Source organism: Trichoplax adhaerens, genomic scaffold, assembly GCF_000150275.1.
Source record: "Trichoplax adhaerens TRIADscaffold_4 genomic scaffold, whole genome shotgun sequence".
In the NCBI taxonomy this organism is placed as follows: Eukaryota; Metazoa; Placozoa; class Uniplacotomia; order Trichoplacea; family Trichoplacidae; genus Trichoplax; species Trichoplax adhaerens.
The window spans coordinates 1,115,704-1,136,686 of record NW_002060946.1 but is presented as its reverse complement, the minus strand read 5'-3'; the positions used below and the strand labels follow the sequence as shown (position 1 = coordinate 1,136,686).

The 20,983-nt window shown below is 32.9% G+C and overlaps 2 protein-coding genes across 2 annotated transcripts; both read left to right on the top strand.

Moving 5' to 3' along the window:
* Nucleotides 1-437: 437 nt before the first annotated feature.
* Nucleotides 438-8,462, top strand: TRIADDRAFT_55243 (uncharacterized protein; the record flags this gene model as incomplete). The annotated part of the gene is made up of 28 exons (XM_002111787.1): nt 438-547; nt 1,168-1,280; nt 3,359-3,409; nt 3,610-3,664; nt 3,858-3,935; nt 4,035-4,107; nt 4,218-4,320; nt 4,406-4,489; nt 4,573-4,664; nt 4,892-5,014; nt 5,093-5,173; nt 5,268-5,330; nt 5,435-5,477; nt 5,580-5,701; nt 5,780-5,848; nt 5,919-6,002; nt 6,123-6,269; nt 6,356-6,434; nt 6,508-6,593; nt 6,707-6,775; nt 6,852-6,983; nt 7,080-7,179; nt 7,266-7,334; nt 7,404-7,484; nt 7,588-7,668; nt 7,742-7,959; nt 8,054-8,173; nt 8,286-8,462. 28 exons carry the CDS (start codon nt 438-440, stop codon nt 8,460-8,462), a joined length of 2,703 nt encoding a protein of 900 aa, XP_002111823.1.
* A 6,473-nt stretch (nt 8,463-14,935) lies between these two features.
* Nucleotides 14,936-19,300, top strand: TRIADDRAFT_55242 (uncharacterized protein; the record flags this gene model as incomplete). Its single annotated transcript, XM_002111786.1, has 10 exons — nt 14,936-14,951; nt 15,205-15,254; nt 15,532-15,787; nt 16,439-16,563; nt 17,161-17,272; nt 17,382-17,498; nt 17,761-17,942; nt 18,035-18,144; nt 18,479-18,773; nt 19,130-19,300. The coding sequence occupies 10 exons, from the start codon at nt 14,936-14,938 to the stop codon at nt 19,298-19,300; spliced, it is 1,434 nt and encodes a 477-aa protein (XP_002111822.1).
* Nucleotides 19,301-20,983: the final 1,683 nt, after the last annotated feature.

Sequence of the window (20,983 nt, the reverse complement as noted above, 5' to 3'; positions counted from 1 at the left end):
TTTACACTTCACTATGTACAATGTACAGTGTACAGTACAGTGTACTGTACGTGTAGGCGTACTGTACTGTACACCGTTCTGAGCTCATGATTCAACAACTACAGAACTTCACTTCACTGTTCGGTACGGACTACAGACTGGCGAAGTGTTTACAGCATACGCCACTCTACTGCGCATAGTGCACAGTCTCGGACCAGTCCCTGTCGCTCATCCAGTTGATACTATCAGTCAAGATTGCTTCTACTGTACTGATTGTACAGTATGCTGCTGCTCGTACCGTACCATACCGGTCCGCACGCGTAACATTTGGAACTACAGCACAAAATAATAATTTTTTTTTTATTATATTATCTTCTCACTTTTTTCTACCTCTCCTCCCGTCGACGAAGGTTAGGTCCTACGTATAAAATAGATACGTACTGTCGTTTTCATTAGAAATGGCTGAAAGTTTCGAAGGAAATGAGAATGGTTTCGAAGAAGACTTCGAAGAAACGATGGTGGAGGAATTCAGGCAACGCTTTCAGTTGTCGGATAAAGTCATCGGCCGGTAGCTATCTTACTGTAGAATGCTTTTCAATATTGAGTAATACGTATTGTCGTTCCTTCCAGGCCAAGTGATATAGTAGTAGTGCCTTCAGCGTGGCTATGCCAGATTATAATTGATTAATTTACAAGTTGTTTCTTCATCGCAGAATGAATCACTTTCAATTCGACACATTCAATAATCTATATAGCCATACCAATAAGTACACAATACTACATGCAAACTTGACTTCTTTTCGCAGTATTATATTTACCAGCAAGTTCCTTGTAGATTAGCTGTGTTACATTGTTGCCATTTAGTAAATGGCATTTACGAGCTTATCATGCTAATCAAATGCCAAAGGAAACGAAAAGCAAAAATTTTAACCATGTAAACTATAAAATTGACTATTGGTCTCGTAGTCTACAACCTATTGAAACTTGTTGTTGCAATATAGTATTGATCATAATCGGATTTTGATATTTGTATTGATAAAACATACGACACAGCATAGTCGATAATATTATATTTCTTGATGTAGTTCTATCCACGATCCTCTATGTAATTATTGACATCATTTAACTAAAGTGCGTCAAAGTATTATCTCCTTGAATTACTGAATGAGTGTATTTGACTAAATTTAGGGGTGCATTTAGTGTGGTCAAATTGGGTCAAGAAGTTGAAACGAAGAGAAACTGCGCAATCAAAGTAACTGATTTGTTGAAGTTACAAGAAAATTTAGATCTCAATGCTGGAGGTAAGCAAGTATAATCGAGTAATAAAATCACTTGTAATTCGATTGTAGTGAGCCAATTGTACCAGACTATAACAAGCAGATACATTAGTACTCTACTATCAATACGCAATCTTCCGGGATGTAGTGAATGTAGCCTACTGTACTTTATGATAGCATATAGTGCATTATTGTAGAATGGCCCGTGAAGAGCTAGCGATACGATGGTATTGCAACTATACTTGCCCCCTCCTTACGTAACATACACACTAGAAACCGTAGGTTTCTACTCCCTCATTGACGCATTTAGAGCACCACTGAGAAATATCGTCATATGGATAAAAGAGAGAAGAGATCTGATGCAGTAGTTTGCTTTATGATATGGTTGCTCCATCAAGCGATTGCTATACGAGTACGATATTTTATCGAAGAAAGTGATTACACCATCCGGCCATCGACAATCCGAGTCCTAAATGATTCCTCTTGGCCAACATTACAGTAATAAGATTTGCTCCAGTTGCAATCCAAGTCATTAGTATATGTACGTGCTAAAAGTACCTGCTCTACATCAAACATCTTAAGTTAACAATTACCATTGTGAAATACTGCATCTACATAATTTTTATTTGAGATCGGCGACAAATGCAATAAAATTTGGGATCAAGTGAATGAATGCATTTGATGTAAAATTTGCTATATTATTTTATCTGGTATTGACGATTCAGCACAACGAAATCGCCAGTAGGGGGACTCTGTGGTCATAATTTACTTCACAACTGATCACCCACCGTGTCCCCGTACTATCCAGTATACGTATACGTATATAAATTAATTAATTAAGGCCACAACCATAATGTACATGTTGAAAGGGCAGGATCGAAACCCTTTAAAGTTTGCATTACACTTAATAAACTCCCAGCTCTACACTACTCTGGAAACACCCATATTAATCTGCACAGGTATATTTATCAGGTGACTCATTAAAATAACTCACTATGAATACGACGTCAAAAGTTATAGCGTCAACAATCGAATACCTCACTAGTTGGCCTGCAAACAGAATCGATTACTCCTACTGTAATCATCATTAATATTATTTTGCTAAAAAAAAGGCAAATTACTGCTGGGCATGTCTAACCTTGACATTGCTTGTTCTCACGCGTTAATTAAACCCCATAACGTAACATAAAGGCTGAAGTAGCTGCTCAGGTGGGAGTCATTTTGGTTAGCCTTTCGAAGTACCGTATGCGTAGTACACTAGTGGATTGGTACGATGATTATTATATACTTAATTATACAAAGCAACTACGTAATGCTGCTGAACTGATTCTCACCACAATACAGGGTAATGTTTGAAACGTTATAGAGAAGTTAGTAGAGTGCATACCTGATACACATCACTTGAGAGGAAGAGTCGTTGCATGGTGGTGCACATGCGCATTGGTATACGGTCACTCCAGGATATCGATATCGTTTCACGTTACTAGGTTACTCTACTGTAATAAATGCGTTTTCGCTTGACGTTGATTCTTCATTAAAGAATAACATTTCTCTGCTATGGAGCGTCCAAGTTATGTGAGGTACTATTGCAGAAATTTAATAAAAATGATAAAAGCTGTTAATTGATCAATTATATAAGCTTTTATGCAAATATCCTAACCTCAAACAAAGAGAATGTTGAATCAATGAGCTAAACATGCTGTAGAATCTCTAGAAAAATAGTATTCTAGTCTACAATGTTTAAGAATAGCATTATTAATCAGTGGAAAACTCCTATGCTGTAATAATGCACATTGAAGCAAGGCATAGGCTGGAATAGGATCGATAGTGTACCCTATCTAACTATTGATGATATATAACTAATCATTCAGCACTCTGCCACCTGCTGATCGTGATTTTGTTATATGAGATTTAGGCGATGATTGCCTAAGAAATCTGTATCACTAATTTTAGTCTAGATATGATTAATTGAAATCTTTAACATTTCAAATTTACTATTACTGATACCATGATTTATGCCATCTTATATCATGTTTTGTTAAATTAAAATTTGGGGAATGAATGATATACTGATCTACCGTTGTATCAATTACTAATAACAGACTTATTACATGAAGCGGAGATTCACTTGCAATTGAAACATCCATATATCGGTAAGAGATAAACTCTTTCAAAATAGCTTATTCATAATCTAGTCAAGAAAATTAATTTAAAAAATTTCGTTATGTTACAACTTGTTCAATATAGTTGATACGAATAGCGACATTACACATATAGAGGTGCCTGAATTTATCCTGTTGAGTAAACAACTTTTATCGCAGAAATTTTAAAGATCAAATTCTTTTTTTATTAGTGGAAATGATCGACAGCTATTACATGTCAGGGAAAATGTTCATGATTTTTGAACAGTAAGTACTCAAATTTGCTATTTTCATTTTAATCATTACATATTACATTGTGCTAAGCTTATTGAGTGTGTAAATATGATGAGAATTCGGCCTTCTACCCATATCAATTCCTTTAACATAAAAATAGAAAGATATCTGGTGTGAATAATGAATATTCTTAATTTGATCTTATGTTTCTGCTTATTTATTTTAGCATGGAAGGAGAAGATATCTGTTATGAGATTACATCACGTGCAAATGATGGATATTCTTACTGTGAAAGTGTTATAAGGTATATATATACAAGGCTAAAGTATTTACAACGAACACGTACTATAAGCTTGATTGCATTTTACACTACTTATCGCCGTGTAATCTCACTCAATTACAGTTACTTCATGAAACTTATCTTGGAAGCAGTGAATTACTGCCACGAACGGAATATTGTACATCGTGATATCAAGGTGCTTTTATTTCTCGCATAGAATACTGTCAAGTTGTCAGAAAAATTCATCACATGTTTGTGTTACATTTGATAACTATTGCAGCTAACCATTTATTCCCTATTTTATAGCCACAAAACATCTTGATGGCCTTTCAAAATACAAAATCGCCAGTCAAATTAAATGATTTTGGAATTGCAGTGCAGCTGAAAGATGACGAATTATGTACTCCTGGTAATTTTTTGATAAAAGAAATATTTAATGGTTGTTTTCTGATTGGACTGTAAGGTTTTTCTATGTTTCATCTCATACCATTCAGGTCGTATAGGAACCCCTCATTTCATGGCTCCAGAAGTGGTACTGAGGCTGAGTTACGGCAAAGAAGTGGACATTTGGAGCGTTGGTAAGCGATTCATTATGACATTTTGACAACTTAGGATGGAAATTATTAATTCTTATCGTAACTGACGTTACACTTTGTAACAGGCGTTTTATTCTTCCTCTTATTGGGTGGAACATTACCCTTTAATGGTAGTGGTGATGCACTTTATGAAACTATCGAATGTGGCATCCCAGAAGTAAGTAACATGCAGTGGTAATATTACAACATCGAGATTTCATTATTGCTAATGATGAGATACAGTGACATATTAAATAATTATTGGATAGAGTAAGATATCATCCAAAACGTTAAAATCCTTACAGGATCATAATATCCTTATGACAGTTCTACAATAATTTTTTTGTCCAATGTTGAGATAATAAAGAAGTCCATTGATTATAATTTGTTTATATTTGATTTTAGAATAATGCACCCGTATGGGATATTATCTCGGATGACGCTAAAGATCTTTTAAGTTGCTTGCTGAAATATGATACTAATGAAAGAGTAACAGCTGCTGAAGCTCTTCAACATCCATTCATTAGGGTATTACATATTGCTTTTAATTGTTAATTGTTGACTGCTTATCGCTTAGAAATGACATATATTAAAACTTTTAATTAGAACTTCAAAAATTGCTCAAAAACTCATCTTCAAGAAAGTGTAAATGAAATGATAAAATTTAATAATAGTAGAAGATTTAAGGTACGTAATAACCTAACTATAATTGATATAAGGCAAATTCTACGGTATATATGTAGTGATCGGTAACACTATGATATTTTGTATTAATTCACAGAAATATGTCAGTAATGCTGTTTCCGTCAAAACTGGAGCGGTAGAAGATAAAGAAGACGAAAATGTAAGGTCTACTTTTAAGCGAAAGTACTTGCGTTGGATCTTTTTGTGGCTAATAAACCTTAAGCCATGATGGATAATTACGTAACAATCTGTTTAATTACTTAGAAATATCAAGTCAACTGCTCCATTGATACAATGACTGTATCAGGTATAACCATAACCATCTATTAGTTCTATACGCTCGTAATGTGTATGCAATTCCTGTAATTAAACACTAAATTTAGTCACTTCTAATTCTTATCCTATGCAGAGCTCTCCGAGAACTTATTTGAGTCGTTAGCCGAGATACACCAGCTATCCGGTGCAAGTATTGAAAATTTTAGTGTCCTAAAGAGCGTCTTATCTAATCCACAGATTAAGGCTTACTTGAAGGTAGAATAAACAATTTATTGGCTTTGCTTCTATGCATAAAATTTTAAGATTACGTAATACTTTAAATGATTTCAATAGATCTATGATAAGTTGCATGAGCCCCTAACTGTTGAAGAAAATATAGATAAGGGTGATGTTATATCAAAGGTAAGATAGAACCCAATAATATTATTTGGAATAACAGAGTACTGAAGGCTAGCATCTATTGTATATTTAGGTAATGGAAGATTGTAATGGATCTCAAGTCGAAGTGCCTGAAAAAGATGAACTCTTAAAAATATTGTCAAAGCCACATTTTTCGGTAACATTATTCATAATTAATACTCATCTGCAGTATCTCCAGTATCTAGTCACGAAATACTGCACTCTAGTAATGGTATATCCACGTATAGTTAACTGTTTATTTCGAAATCTATTGCAGGGTCTTCTGTGGTGTATGGATAAAATATCAAATAACTATGATAGTGACGCTGATTTACCCCAAAATAATAGCACTGTTAGCTTTGATGACTCTGATAAGATTTTTGTGCGCTTAGTTGAATTTGACAAGTCACCGAACACCCGACTGGTTAGTAAACTAAGCCTCTTGTAAATATTTCAGAATTTATCTTATTTCTTGCATGCGATTAAATTCGAGCATCTATTACTCCTCAGGGAATGACGGTGAAAATGCGCGAAGATAAACGATGTCATGTAGTTAGAGTGATGCACAATGGCTTCATACATCAGCAAGGTAAGGCTGAAAATATCTACGGTTTTCCTAAATTATTGGCCCATCACATTCATTTCGTGATATTATCTTACAGGAACGATCCACATCGGTGATGAAATTATAGAAATTAATGGTATTGTCGTTTCTCACCTTACACCCAGCAAATTGCGCCAAATTATGGTATTTGCATTATTAACTTAATCTTTTAAAATAGATGGTCCTGTATATATGAAAGCACTTCGAGGTTCTACAAATCATAATTGTGTACTGAATAATCTGTTTATTCTGAACAGCTCAGCTTATCAGGCAAGGTATCATTCAAAATAATTCCTACCACGCGTCAGAGTCCACAATCTGTGCAGGTATTTATTCTCTTAGCATTTACTATTACCAATTACCAATTATTACAACATAACAATTATTAATTCATGTTATCAGTGCTACCTGAAATCCCAATTTACATATAATGGTGACAATGATGACTCAATGCCTTGCCAACACTTGGGTTTATCCTTTACAATTGGTAATATCCTAGAAGTAGTCAATACTGATGACACAAAGTGGTGGCAGGTAATGTTCTTCTAATATACGAGTATGCAGTACATGCTATCTGTATTCTTAGATTCTCACCAAAGTCTAATATGAACTGTGAACATCACATCATAGGCTAGGCATATCAATAATCCAGAAAGCGTTGGCTTAATTCCCTGTCCTGATTTGCGCGAGTGGACCTATTGCCGCCCTACATCGAAGAAAAATTCTCATTGTATGTATTGCTATCATGTAATGTTCCTAGTTCCTAAAAATATTTAGAATCAAACAATTATAATTTTATTCCGTGTTCTTGTACAGCTTGGCTGAATAATTTTCTTAATAAAAAGAAGCATAGTAAAGAAACGTACGAGGCAGACAGAAGTTCAGGTTATAATACTATTGATTTTGACACCTTTCCACTATAAAGTACGCTAAGATTCTATATGACTTTTTTAGACTTTGATGTATTTGATATTCCATCATACGAAGAAGTTATGCAAGTTAATCTTTGTAAGAGAAAAACTATAGTATTACTCGGTAAGTACAAGTTGTAAACAATTTTTTGTCTATGTACTACGAGTAAACATTAATTGTTGTGTTTACGCTTTGGTACGCTCAATTTTGCGATTGATCGTTGCAGGTGCAAATGGCGTAGGCAAACGGCAAGTTAAGACGCAATTAATAAAGTCAAGTCCGATCAAATTTGCTAGTCCTGCAATCGGTAAATTCCTTGTAGTCAACAGAATTTTTCTTTACACGAATGATAATAATTGTAAATCTGGATTTTGTTACAGATACTACAAGGCTACCAAGAATGGGCGAAACACCTGGTAAAAATTTTAACTTTTTGTCTAAACCTGACATGCTCCGAAAAATTGAAGATAGAGAATATCTAGAATACCGATCCTTTGAAGTGGAAAAAAACCAAGTTGAATATTTTGGTATCAGTTATGACGCCGTCCGAACGGTTCATGAAAATGGAAAAATTGCCGTTATAGATGTTGAACCATCGGTATTTTATAACGTGTTTTCATTGTATTTTAGTCAAGATTGATTTAGTTGCTTTTATTTTAGTTTAAAGGTCTACGTGGCTTGTTACTTCATAGGCTTTGAAAGTACTCCGTAATAAAGAATTCCTGCCATATGTTGTGTTTATTTCGCCGCCATCATTTGATCAATTAGGCTCACTTTGCGATGTATCCGTATTTTCTAAGAAAGGAAAGTCGGTAAGTTACCTATTTTTATTATGTGCGAGTATTGTGTATGGATGTTGCAGCGTATAATTCTTGTCGATTGAATGTCATTTATATTGTTTCGATATGAATTCATGATATTTAGGATGAAATGATCACCCGTATCATTCGTGATTCACAGAAAATTGAAAGTCAATTCCAGCACTATTTTGATTTAATTCTTCATCATGAAAATGTCGAAGCAACAGTATCTGAACTAATATCTGCTGTAGATCAAACTCAAATAACTCCGCAATGGATACCTGTCTCCTGGATTTATTAAATGGATGTGATTCACCCAATCTTACCACAATATACCTCGATATCATGACCGTTTTAGCAACAAAACCCTAACAATTCATTTTTCAAATTACCTAGCATTAATCTTATTAGACTATAGAATATTTCGTAACCAGGTTATCGAGTTGTCAAATTTTCTTTAGTGCATGATAGCGAAGACTTTTGACTGCTAAAGGTTCAAAGCAAACGAAATAGCTCGATAATTAACCGAATGTAAAAATTTCTTTATTAGATGATACAAAATGGCTATCCCACAATCGTAGCAGTTTCTGAGTATTAAAAAAATTAACATTTGTTATTGCGAAAAAATTTTAGCGCTTCCGTAAAGTTACTGTTCTCGAATTGATCCGCCTTGCACTATAAGTAAAAATTTTAAGTATCTGACTATATGATTTGGTAACGTTACTTTTTTTCACGTAGTTCTTAAGGAAAAATAATATGAAGTTTATCTTCTATAATCACAGTTTATCTTATGTAATATTAGCAAAATTTGGTCAATAACATTTGAGAACAGCTTTTTTATTTTCTGAAAATAAAATCAAAATTATGTACCTACATCTGTTGTCACTTAAATGTACTGAAGTTGATTGTTACAATATCATTACGTTTACCAAATTTGACCGCAATATTGGCATTTACGTGCAGAAGTGTAAATACTTGTAACTGGAAACACGCTACAGTGCAATCATGATCCAGTGCGACGAGATAAACCGTAAACGTATTATTTCGTGCATAAACAGAAATTACGAACACTTTAATAATCATATTTAGTTAATATGAGAGTATTAATAGCTATAATTACAATACAGTAGTTATGCGTTAATGTAATGTAGGTTATAAATACGTTAAAAACTATCGGAAATACTATACTTTGGTAGCAAATAACAAGAAGGAAATGCGCATAGAGTGACCATTGAAAATAGTTAAAATGAATAAACTTTTAAGCCTCCCAGTTAACTACTCGAATTAAAAAGAAACAATTATCGAATCTTTGACAGATTTAATACAGTATGTAGATAGATATTGTACTGCTAGAGAGTATTTATGTTACATTTACGTAAGCTTCCGTAATTATTACGGTATACCGAATAAATAGTAAGATTGAATTTTGGCAAAATTCATTGGAATCGAAAAGGTCTATAGATACTTTTTAAGCGTCATACAAGTATGCCTCGTTTTACTACCGTGCAACTGTAATTGGATTTTAATAAAATTCATTTATTCGATGACAAGATCGTAATGTAAATATTCATTTGCTTTAGTATTACTTGATATGGAAAACAGTCGCATATATGACAAAGGGTTAATTGAGAAGCTAACGACTGGATATGACATAATATACCATTTGCATTAATAATATGAAAAGACAACAATGTTACATATGTGATTTATTCTAACCACTTGTACCGAAATAGGAGTCTGTAGACTACAATCTATGGGATGTAGTATTTTTTAGTTATCAAAGCAGTTTGCAGTTGGAGAAACTTTCAATAGGCAATTTAAATAGTTTGGATAATTTAATTTAAGGTATGAATAAAATCTGAGGTTGCAATAGTAGATTGGTCCACATTCTATTGATTACCGATTCTGTAATTTGACATATCAAGTAGCAGACTTTACAATGTAGTAATAGTTATCATCAAAGAGTTATGGAAATGATTTGATAGACAACGGTAACAATAGACCATCATAGTCCTAGCCTGGATAATTTTCATTCAATCTGTTAAAAATTTATTCCTATGTTGGTTAACATAGAATAATAACCTTGACCAATATATAGTCTACTGCATAGTCTATTTAATTTGGTGAATTAATAACTCATACATCTGTACAGCGCCCATGATTAAACTTTAAATGAATAAATTACAGCAGAAGGCTTTAACTAGGTCAGATGAATCATGTGTTATACGTATAACTTTAGTTTATGATTTCATCCTTTTATAAGGACCGTCTACTTTTTATCTTTAGATAGCTAATTTCTATGCCGGTAATGATATTCTTGAACTGCCACTTATTTCATTCCATCCCTTTCATCTTAATTCAATTTGATATTCTACCTTACCTATTTATATGGGAACTAAAAATAGAAAAGAACACGCGTAAAAACGATATTACCCCCTACTCCATTGATTGATTTCAAGTAATAGATCTGTTTGAAAGGACGAAGAAAAAAGATGTTGATTACAACAGTTGCTTTTTTGTTCTTAGATACTAAGTCATCTCAATTTAAGAGCATTTGTTGACATTTGTCTTCTAATATCATGCAACATGCGATGTAAATTGAATGATGACGGTATCTAACTCCCGAAAGAAATTGGGAAAGAAAAGAAGGGGAGGGATATGGAAAGAATCCAATTATGGTGAGATCTTAATACGTGACGATAGTAAATCAAGTATAGCGTTGAAAACAGTCCTATTTCACACTACAGTAAAGGAATCATAGCATTAAGATAGTGTAACTCTTTGTAGTTAACACCTCAAAGGAAGAAGAGTATCTAAAAGTTCAATCATGTTGGTCAATAAAATATAGCTGTTACGCCCTGTATCCAGCTCTAGATAACAACAATGTCAACGACAGTAACGGGCGTGGAGAATAGACGCCCATTTTATAACAACATTAATATATGACGAAATTATTCCAACTATCAATCATTAGATCACGTATGTAAGTAGAATTGTTTAGCTATAGCCCTACAATTATTGTATTTGATGGTAAATAAAATTGAAACAACAGTAGGTGAACAATAGCTAATGAATAGCGAATATACTGAAAATATTGCAATAAAACCAAGTTGTTCCAATGTCACCCTAGGATAATATAGTTAATAAAGTAAGGTTTCAGTCGTATTCTAGTTTTGGAATTATTACACACTATAGAAAGGCATAAGCAAACTGCTGCTCTTCCATTGTTGTATCAACTTTCACGTCTATGGTTTAGCATTATTTAGTTTGAAAGATCAATTAACTCCCAAATCGACAGTACAAATAATACTGTCATCCGATGTTACTTTGATATAGTAGAAAATTAGTTTATCGATAGACAAGACCTAGTAACTATACATGCTAACCCCAAACCGACTTTTCGACTACAACTACAACTAGTTCTCATTTGTAGTCAGAAAGTTAGTAGGTAGGCAAATCCACTGTTAAGAATCATAAACTATCTATATTAATTCTACTTTGATAATATAGTAGCCGCTATATGGCTCCAAAATTGATTTTTCCATCTTATTTTTAGCTTATAAATTAGTAATATCTACTTGAAGTTGAAGAGCCATTTTATTATAGGTAAGTGGCATGATTCATTTCCAGCAGGTCTAGAATTGACGGTTGATGGTTGTCGGATATTACAATTTAAACCATTTCTTCATTTTAATGCTTAATCTCTATCCGTAGTAGGAAAGACATTAATTCATCATCATTATGAAGATTGAGTGGATTATTATGGCTATTAGTGTAGCCTTGACCTATAGCACAGCGCCACTTTTGTTACAATACGCTCTAAGAAAATTTCCTCATCCAGCCATTTTGGTTACTTTTTCGTCTTCTTTCAGCTCTATTGCATTTATTCTTGTCGCTTTATTTTTTATAACTTTCCGAGCAAAAAATAGCATAATTATAAGACGAACATTATTAAATCCTTATAATTATCTCAAAATGATTGGATTGGGTCTATTCCATGTTGCCGCACCATCATTTCTGTTTCTTTACGCAATTAAATGGGTACCACCTATTGTTCCTGGCGCTTTTATGGCTTTAGTTCCATTTTGGACGGCTCTATTCGATCGATTTCCATGTGTGCAGGTAATAAATTATAACCTATCTAGTTTTATATATAGTTTAAATGGTCCACTAAAACATAAAATGATAGCTTATATTCTGAACGAAACGATCAAAATTTGATAAACAACTGACCCAAGTATACGCTCTTATGCCGCTTTCAGATAGAAGCTGTATGTATTCATGAATGTTCTATTTGATTTTTTCAATTCTATCTTTTCTATTAATGTATAACTGAGCTAATTATAGTTGTCGATACATGGAAATTTACATCCAAATTTAGTGCAATAATTGCTTAAGCGATCCTTTCATCAGACGCGAAGGATATAAGAATTTAAATCCATTATTCATCTACTTCTCCATCATTTTTCACTTGATAATTTTCAACTGACTATCATAAGGCATTATTCTTGACATTTATTTGACTAGTCTCAAATAGCATTGGGGTTGAAACACCAATTTTGCAATTTTTCTCTTTATTTTTTACGCCTAATTAATTTTACTGATACAATTTAAAATTGGTCTAGTTTCAAGCTGAACTATGTTTCATTTTATCCATTATCAAGCTATATAGTGCTTAATTTGCTCCTTTAGTATGGAAAATTCATGCATTAGGATGTCGTCTGTAATCAACAGGGTTGATTTCTTGCCTACTTTCTATTCAATCAATAAGAGCTTATGTCAATAGGAATAGGATCGATATGTTTAGAATTGCCTTTGGCCAACCATAATTTTAGATTTGATTCCACTTTGCAACATACTGTAAATTAATTAGGATGGTTACAATAACGGTTAATTTACGTTTTGGACATGAAAGTTATGCAAGATAGGTGTGTTGTTGAATGGGCAACGTCCTGTCATTAAATCTATTGGTAATTATAGAATGGTGCCCTAGTTGTTCCATGTACAAAAATTGTCTCCCGGAAGTAAACGAAGTTGTCAATTAGCCCAGTTTGACTCAAAAATCAACTTGTCCCACGGTCAGAGTTAAAAAGCAAGATAGAGTGTTCTTATAACGTATCATTGGCCGATGATCGATACGGTCGCTAAGCGTTCTTCAATAATGCCCACAAGTCTACTAAAGACTTTGCTCGCAAAACTTAATACAGTCACAATTTGCAATAATTCATCCTTGGAAAAAGATTGCTTTAAGGCATAATAGGGATCAAGTTAGGATTGAAGAATATACTCAATTGATTCCTCTCAATAAATCTCTATCCATGGGGTACAAACTTTCCTTATTTTTGACCCTACGGTGAAAAAATAGATTCAATATACCTAATTTATTACAGCACATAGTTATTGAAAAGCACTCCCATGTATTTCCGTATTGCGCTAGTAAGGTTTACAGTAAAATTTAATTGGTTTTTTTATCCGCGATTACTTATTGATAGCCAAATACTGGATAAAAATTAGTAAACTAGTTTACTAATTTTTATCCCAGTTTGCGATATCCAAGAACAGTCAAGCATTGAAGTAATATTCTTTAGACAGAAGAAAGTGGCTCCATTGATGATTACTAACACATATATAGTGCTTTCTAATATTATTCGAGAAGAATTGATTGTTCAAGCTAGATCTGAAGAATATGCAAATAACTGATAAAAGAATAAGTTATGATTTTTTTATGGATTAGAATCAACTGTAATAATTAAAGGATAAGGCTAATTTTTATCCCAGTTTATCATGACGCGGATAGCGTAGATCAAATAGACGAATAAGGCTGGAAAAATTTTGTCTTTATCCCTTAATAATAGTCAAGTACTGAAACAGTATTCATTCGATAAAAGAAAGTGTTTCTGTTTAATCATTCTAGCACATGTGTTATGGCTTCCTATACTAATTCACTAAGTAACATTTACATTTCTCATCCATCGGTAATAACAAGAACATCACCCTTTGTCCTATTTTCTTTCGGTTGTGATGGCAGAATGGATTACAGACATTTTTATCACTTTATTAGAGTTCTTTGTATCTTCTAAGTAGTTTCATTTTTTAAATCAAGGCTTTGAAAGCAGGATCGTTGCCTCTGACTAACTCTATGTGCAATCTACTGTAAACATGGAGTTAGACGGAGATTTTTCAACACGGACAGTAGTCCATATTGAATACGGCCTATCTATCAACCTTATTCTATACTGTATTAATTATCCAATACTAAATGCGCTCCTTAAAGACTGTCTCGAAGGAGTGAAAGTTGTAAGAGTAATTGTCATACTTGATAAACTTTCACGAAGAAAGTGGAAAATGTCTACAACGTCACTGTAAATTGTCTTTATGGATCAATCACGTACATATAAAAGATTAAAAATGGTCATAAAGGCCGGAAACATCCACTTCTATCAAATACTTTCGGTAGCTTTCAGTTTGTGACATTTCTTAAGGTTTAATAATAATAGTAAAACTACTTCTAAGAAACTGATTTAGAAGACTCTTAAAAACTGTCATGATATACAATTCAAATATCTTTAGCAAGGCTGGTATAATTTATTGTATGATTACATAAAAGACAACCATTTTATTAGAGTTCCCAAAGTTCCCCTTCAATTTGATATCCAACTGCCATTAGTGACGTATTAGATCCATAACACTAATTTACACAACAAATTCAAAGTCTTATTTCAAAGGTTACCGAATATCTTCATAAGACTCTGTCTACGTTTTGGCCTATTTCTAATGTGGGGTGGATTAGGTAGAATATTGCCGCCTTTAATCTTTTCGTAGCACTAAATTTTAAATTTTTTTTACTTTTTGTAACGCAGTTTTAACATTAACTTGTGACTTGCACTCGCTTTGCAGCTAATAAAGTCGAGATCTAATTAGGAAATGATACTTGCACTCGTATTACTTTCAAGAGCTTGCGGAATGCTCTATTTAGACCTGATTTAGTACAATTTCGGTCCAATTTACATTGAATTCAATCTACTAAAATTTAACTCATTTAGCAAGCTGCGTAAGAATCTTTGAGAATTCTACATCTTATTTCTCTGTAATAGTAAGAAAACAATCTATCATTCAATCTTGCTAGAAAGCTCTCTATTTCATCATTACTTGTAGAAAGTTTCGGAAGAAATGGTCTATTCCAAACTACACCTACATATATATTTATGTTAAAACTTGTGTTCAAAACTCTACTTCTGCTTCTCAGCAATGTGTAGAAAAGCATCATTACTACATTTACTGTACTCCACAGTAAAACAATATTAACTAATTCATACCTGAAAGAAACTTTACTAAAAGAATTCATTTCATTTTCTTATTCATTTAAATAGAAAACATCAGCAATAACGACAGTCCTACGAAGTTTAGTAATACTAATAGGATTTATTGGCGTTGGTGCGACTGTTACGCCAACAATTTACGAAATGATTACCTATAATTGCACTTGCAATTCGCAAGTCTTACCTCCAGCGATATTAACATGTATTAAAAGCAGCTATACGGAAGCATGCGGCAAAGACCCGTTATTTTATTTTATGGCGTTAGGATTCTGCTTCCTTGGCTCTCTCTCGTGGTCAGTTAGCGCAGGTAGGTTAACATACTAGACTTAGAAATAGGCTAAAACTACCTTCCCCGTAAGAAATCTATTTAGACTAGTTATTGATATTTAGAATGATTTAATCCTATTAATCTATCTTCTATCACCTCCCTTAAACGAACTTTTTCCCTAGTTAAGTTGTGGACTTCAACAGTGTAACACTATTTAATAGTTAATAATTTCATTTCAATCTTATTAAATTCATCTTCTACTACTGCCCTCAAACAAACGTTTTCTCCACTAATTAAGGGCCACAAATTCAACAGTGTAGCGCTATTTAAAGTTAACAATTTCATTTCGATCAAATAATAGCGTTGAATACTATCATTAAACTAACTTATCCCCCAGTAAGTTATGGACACCATGTCATCAGTTTAATAGTATTCAAAGTAAATTATTTTATTTCGATCACTTTTAATCCATCACCTATTGCCGTGCTCAAGTTTACTCACTTTCCGGCTAAATTATAGACGCAATTCAACATTACAATATTCACAGCTACCTGTTTAATTTCAATTCTCGTAAATCTGTCTTCTACTACTATCGTCAGACTAACTTTTTCCTAGCTAAATTATAGACTCAACTTTAACAGTGCATTAGTACTCAAAAGCACACTATATCACTTCATTCCTTTCTTTTAGTACTCTGGAAACGATATGGTAAAATGATTCATTACACGGTCGGTGGTGCATTAATGCAAGTTATAGGAACCATTACTGGTATTTCCCTTTGGGCAGGGCTGAATGGACTGTCCGGATTTCCACTTGTAAGTTTGATCATGGCTACAATGAACAAAGGCTAGGATATATCAGAAACCCACTACTATGCCGTGCTGTCTATTAAAAATACCCTAAACCTATATTGAATTTTTCAATAATGAGAATTTAATTTAACGTAAATTTTGTGTGGCATGGAATTATTATAAAATGATTTTACATGATACTTAGTAATTTAGATTCCATTACGATACGGTATAATATAATGTAGATGCCCATGAAAATATGCCTTACCATACCCGATTTGAAAATTATACAGCGTAAATCTATCTTTTTAATGATGATGATTTACTTTATATAGTTCTCAAAATTAATTTAGCTAATCAAGAATTTTGTGCGGCATGGAATTGCGCACAATTATTTACATGGCAATTAGCAATTCAGATTTCACCAGTATGATATACCATAATGCAGATATCTCAAAATTATGTCGTACTAATGTCCAATTTGAAAATTGGATAGCTTAGCATTTAAGGAATGCAATGGAAAAAAAAATTATAAAATAGATTGCAATAATGTAAACTAAACTGATACGTTACTTGCATTTATTACATACGATAATATTGTAATATTATCTAATATTACAGGAAATTAGCATGGCCACTAACGATATCCTGGGACTTATTGGATTTATTTATGCCGGAGTACTATTAGCATTCCTAGCAGCATTGGCTAGATATGCCTTATATCGCCAAATAGGTCAGTTTTCAGTCACAACAGAAATTGAATGTCATGGAATAAAGGATGTAAAATGCAGGGAATTGCTGATTGGGCTCTTTACTAAATATATTCGTATGATAATCTTTAGGTCCAATTAATACCGATGGTTTACTCGTTTTAATCCCTGCAGTAACAGCAGTGGAAGAATATTTCATTCTACGAGAAAGAAAATGGGCAACCTGGTCATTCATAGTTACACTTGTCGGTAAGTATCGTCATCTTATCATCCAAATACAGTATCCTAAAGTCATTCTATACACACTCGTATTTCCTAGCTTTTGATCCTATATTATAGGACAGAAATAATCGATTTATTTCTTTTAAATCATTTTAGCAATTGATTTATTCCTTATAAACCATTTCATTAAAAATATTTCATTTCCAGCACCTTATACTATTAGAGAATTTAGCTATTAAAATGGACTTGCTAATACCTCAGCTAATTTATGTCCTATTATTTTCAACAGGAGCTGGTTTGATTATCATCGCTGGTTTACTTGGCAATAGCCCACTACATGATGCCATCGCTCAGGGACTTGACTCATCCCGTTCTTATCGTAGGAAAGGAATCTATGAGGAAGGCGACCGCGACCAAAGCAATAGCACTGATATTGGTGGTGCTCACGATAATCCCTATGTTGCCGTTTCCGTAAGTTCAATTCCTATTAACTTGCAAACTGAGAAATGTACCGTAGATGATTGGCTAATACTAACACTATCACGATCAAAAATAATGTTTAGGATCAAGATAGCAATGATATAAAATATAAAGGAAAGAATAAGATTGATCTACCTAATCGATCAAAGGGCGATGCAAGTTCTAGTACGGATCAAAATATAGCTATGGAACAGTAAGTATTTCAGCAAAATAAAGCGATAACTTCCACCATTGTCTAGTGTCAGGATAGCCATATTAAATACATTTATTTCATAATATCTGCTAGAACTGTACTAGTGTAATAAAGTTTCATGACAAGAAATCATGTGTCCACTACCGGTAAAATATATTATATTAGATGCAATATTTGCATTACATTATATATTCTCTGTTACATATTATATATTACAGTTAATCCATAATATCTGCACGGACTTTATTAGTGCATTAAAGTTCCACAACAAGAAATCATATATCCACTACCGACAAAATAGGTGCATATTAATTTTTTCTATAAAATATTTCAGGCTCCGATCATTGGATGATAAATTACAACAAGAAATGGCCAACATCAATATCGAAAGTAGTAAAACAAGCGAACCATCTAATTCGCAAAAAGTGGATGAACAACTCGATGAACAAAGCGCTGACGCATTTGTACTTGCTCTACAAAAATCGATGGAAAATGCGTCAACATCCTCAGATTCTAGCGGTCCAACATACGGTTATAAAAAGACTTCACTACCTTCGAGCCAGATATCTCCGTCAATGAGTGATATGATAAGGAGTCCAAGTAACGAAAGCATTTACTCTCTATTGAATGTACGTCTGCTGTTTCCAAAACTCTCATTTGCTACCTATACCAGTGAGATAATTGCAGTATACATTTCTTAAACTAAGTTTATTGCAGTACCTGCATAGAACTAAATCTTTAACTTGTACGTTTACAATAGAGTTTACAATAAAATCTTAAACTTTATTCTAATTACTCATAGAACTAAATCTTTAGCTTGTACCTTTAGAGCACAGCATAAAATCTCAAAATTTCATTTAAGACGACAGTTATTTAGGCTTGAAAAAATCTTCATTCTTTTTAACTTCCATGAGGATTAATGCTTATCCCCACCGCTAATGATCAGAAAAGTAATATATAGAATATTCTTGATATAAAATTATAGGTATCGCACAAGCCCAATCCATACAAGAATTTAATAGCTAATTCTCGTACAAGAGCCGATGCTCCCATATCTACTTTCGATCCAAAAAAGACCTATGTTGATCGCCCTAGCCTCTCTGGAGCTTCATCTATCCAGCAAACTACAAAACCGAACCCGTATCAGCGGAAATAATTTGTTAACTCATATATACTCCATCCATTCCACTAAAAGATATTTCCAAATTGTTTGTATTATAGGCCCAACAGTAATTTATAACACCGCAAGTTTATGCTAGAGTTAAAATTGCTGAGGATATGTTGTTCTGAAATGCTCGCCTAGCGATCAATGCTTGAATAGAGAAATTTTTTTTCCTTTTCAATGCAGATAATTGTTATATATCCAAATTTATAAATTATATTAATGGTCATAAATGTTCTATAAGATAAACGAATGGTCTTGACTATATGGAAAAACTTTTTTATTTGATCTTGTTCTATGATTTCTAGATAGACAATGTTCGATATCGTTTATAGACGCCTATACGATATACTAGTGTAATATTGATATTGACTTTTTTTCTTACTTTCTTTCTGATTCGAATTCCTACGACTTTAATTATTGATTTTAATTCAATCTAAGCAAATTACCTATTTTCATACTTAACATTTCCACCTCGTCAATGATTTATATAATGCCTTGTGCCAATAATGTCCCCCAAAATAAGTAATGCATTATCCTAATATTGATGAAACTGGACTACATTTACCAATGTAATCAGAGTTATATATAAGTAAAAAATTGTTTTTTGCTGGTAAAATTCTTTTTATTAATTGACGCTTTAGATCGATATATAAATAATATCAATTTCTTAATAAATTAGATTACTTAATTAAAGTTAGTGCATTAATGACGACTACGCTAATATCCACAAATAGTTCATTGCGGACAATTCAAGTGCCATCTGATTCAATGAAATTCATGTTTAAAAATAAGAATTATAGGAAAAGTAATGAAGGAGTGCAAGATTAATGCTAATTAAATTATCACGCTTCTAAACCAATTGATATCCATGATTGAAATACCAATATATCAACCTTGATTTAAACTCTGATTTAGTATTCGAAAATCTACAATTGGTAGAAAAGTTGGCAGAGCTAGCAATAAATCCTAATTGCCTATTCTTATAATTTCCGTTAAGCAATACGAAACTTCTTAAAACACATAAACAAATACTAATTATTGGAGAAATGAATAAGGTTAAGTCATTTTGCAATAGGGCCTTAAGCCTTAAAATAACCTTGATAGAGCTAGCAAAAGTATCTTGGTTATGATAAAAATTGCGTAGCACCAGAAGATGCAACATGCAAGAACAATTATTAACGATTTCCATACGGCTTTTGGATTTACTAAACCATTATTAGGCTTAGGTCGTCAATGATCATTTTCAAAATGAATCCATTATGCTTGGATCACAAGAGCTGTTTTTAAGTGTAATACAAATTATGAAATGCTTGCTAAAAAAAATAGGCACGTCAATAATTTGAAGTAGACTAAATTCTTTCAGAATATATATGCAAGTGTTATGATGAAATATAGCTACTACTCAAAATAATGACATTGAATCCTTATCTTCATTTAAAAATACTGAAAAATCGACTAAAAATTCTTAGAATGTAGAATGAAATTATACAATTAAATTTTAAATTAATAAATAAATCGTATAATAGCTATAAACTATCAAGGTATAACCTGGTTCTGGTCGAGTATACTAATAAAAGCATTCTTCATATAGGCTAAGAGAGATACACGGAAAATTTAATAACCTGGCTACTTCCACATTTAGCACATATAACAGATACATAGGCATGATACACA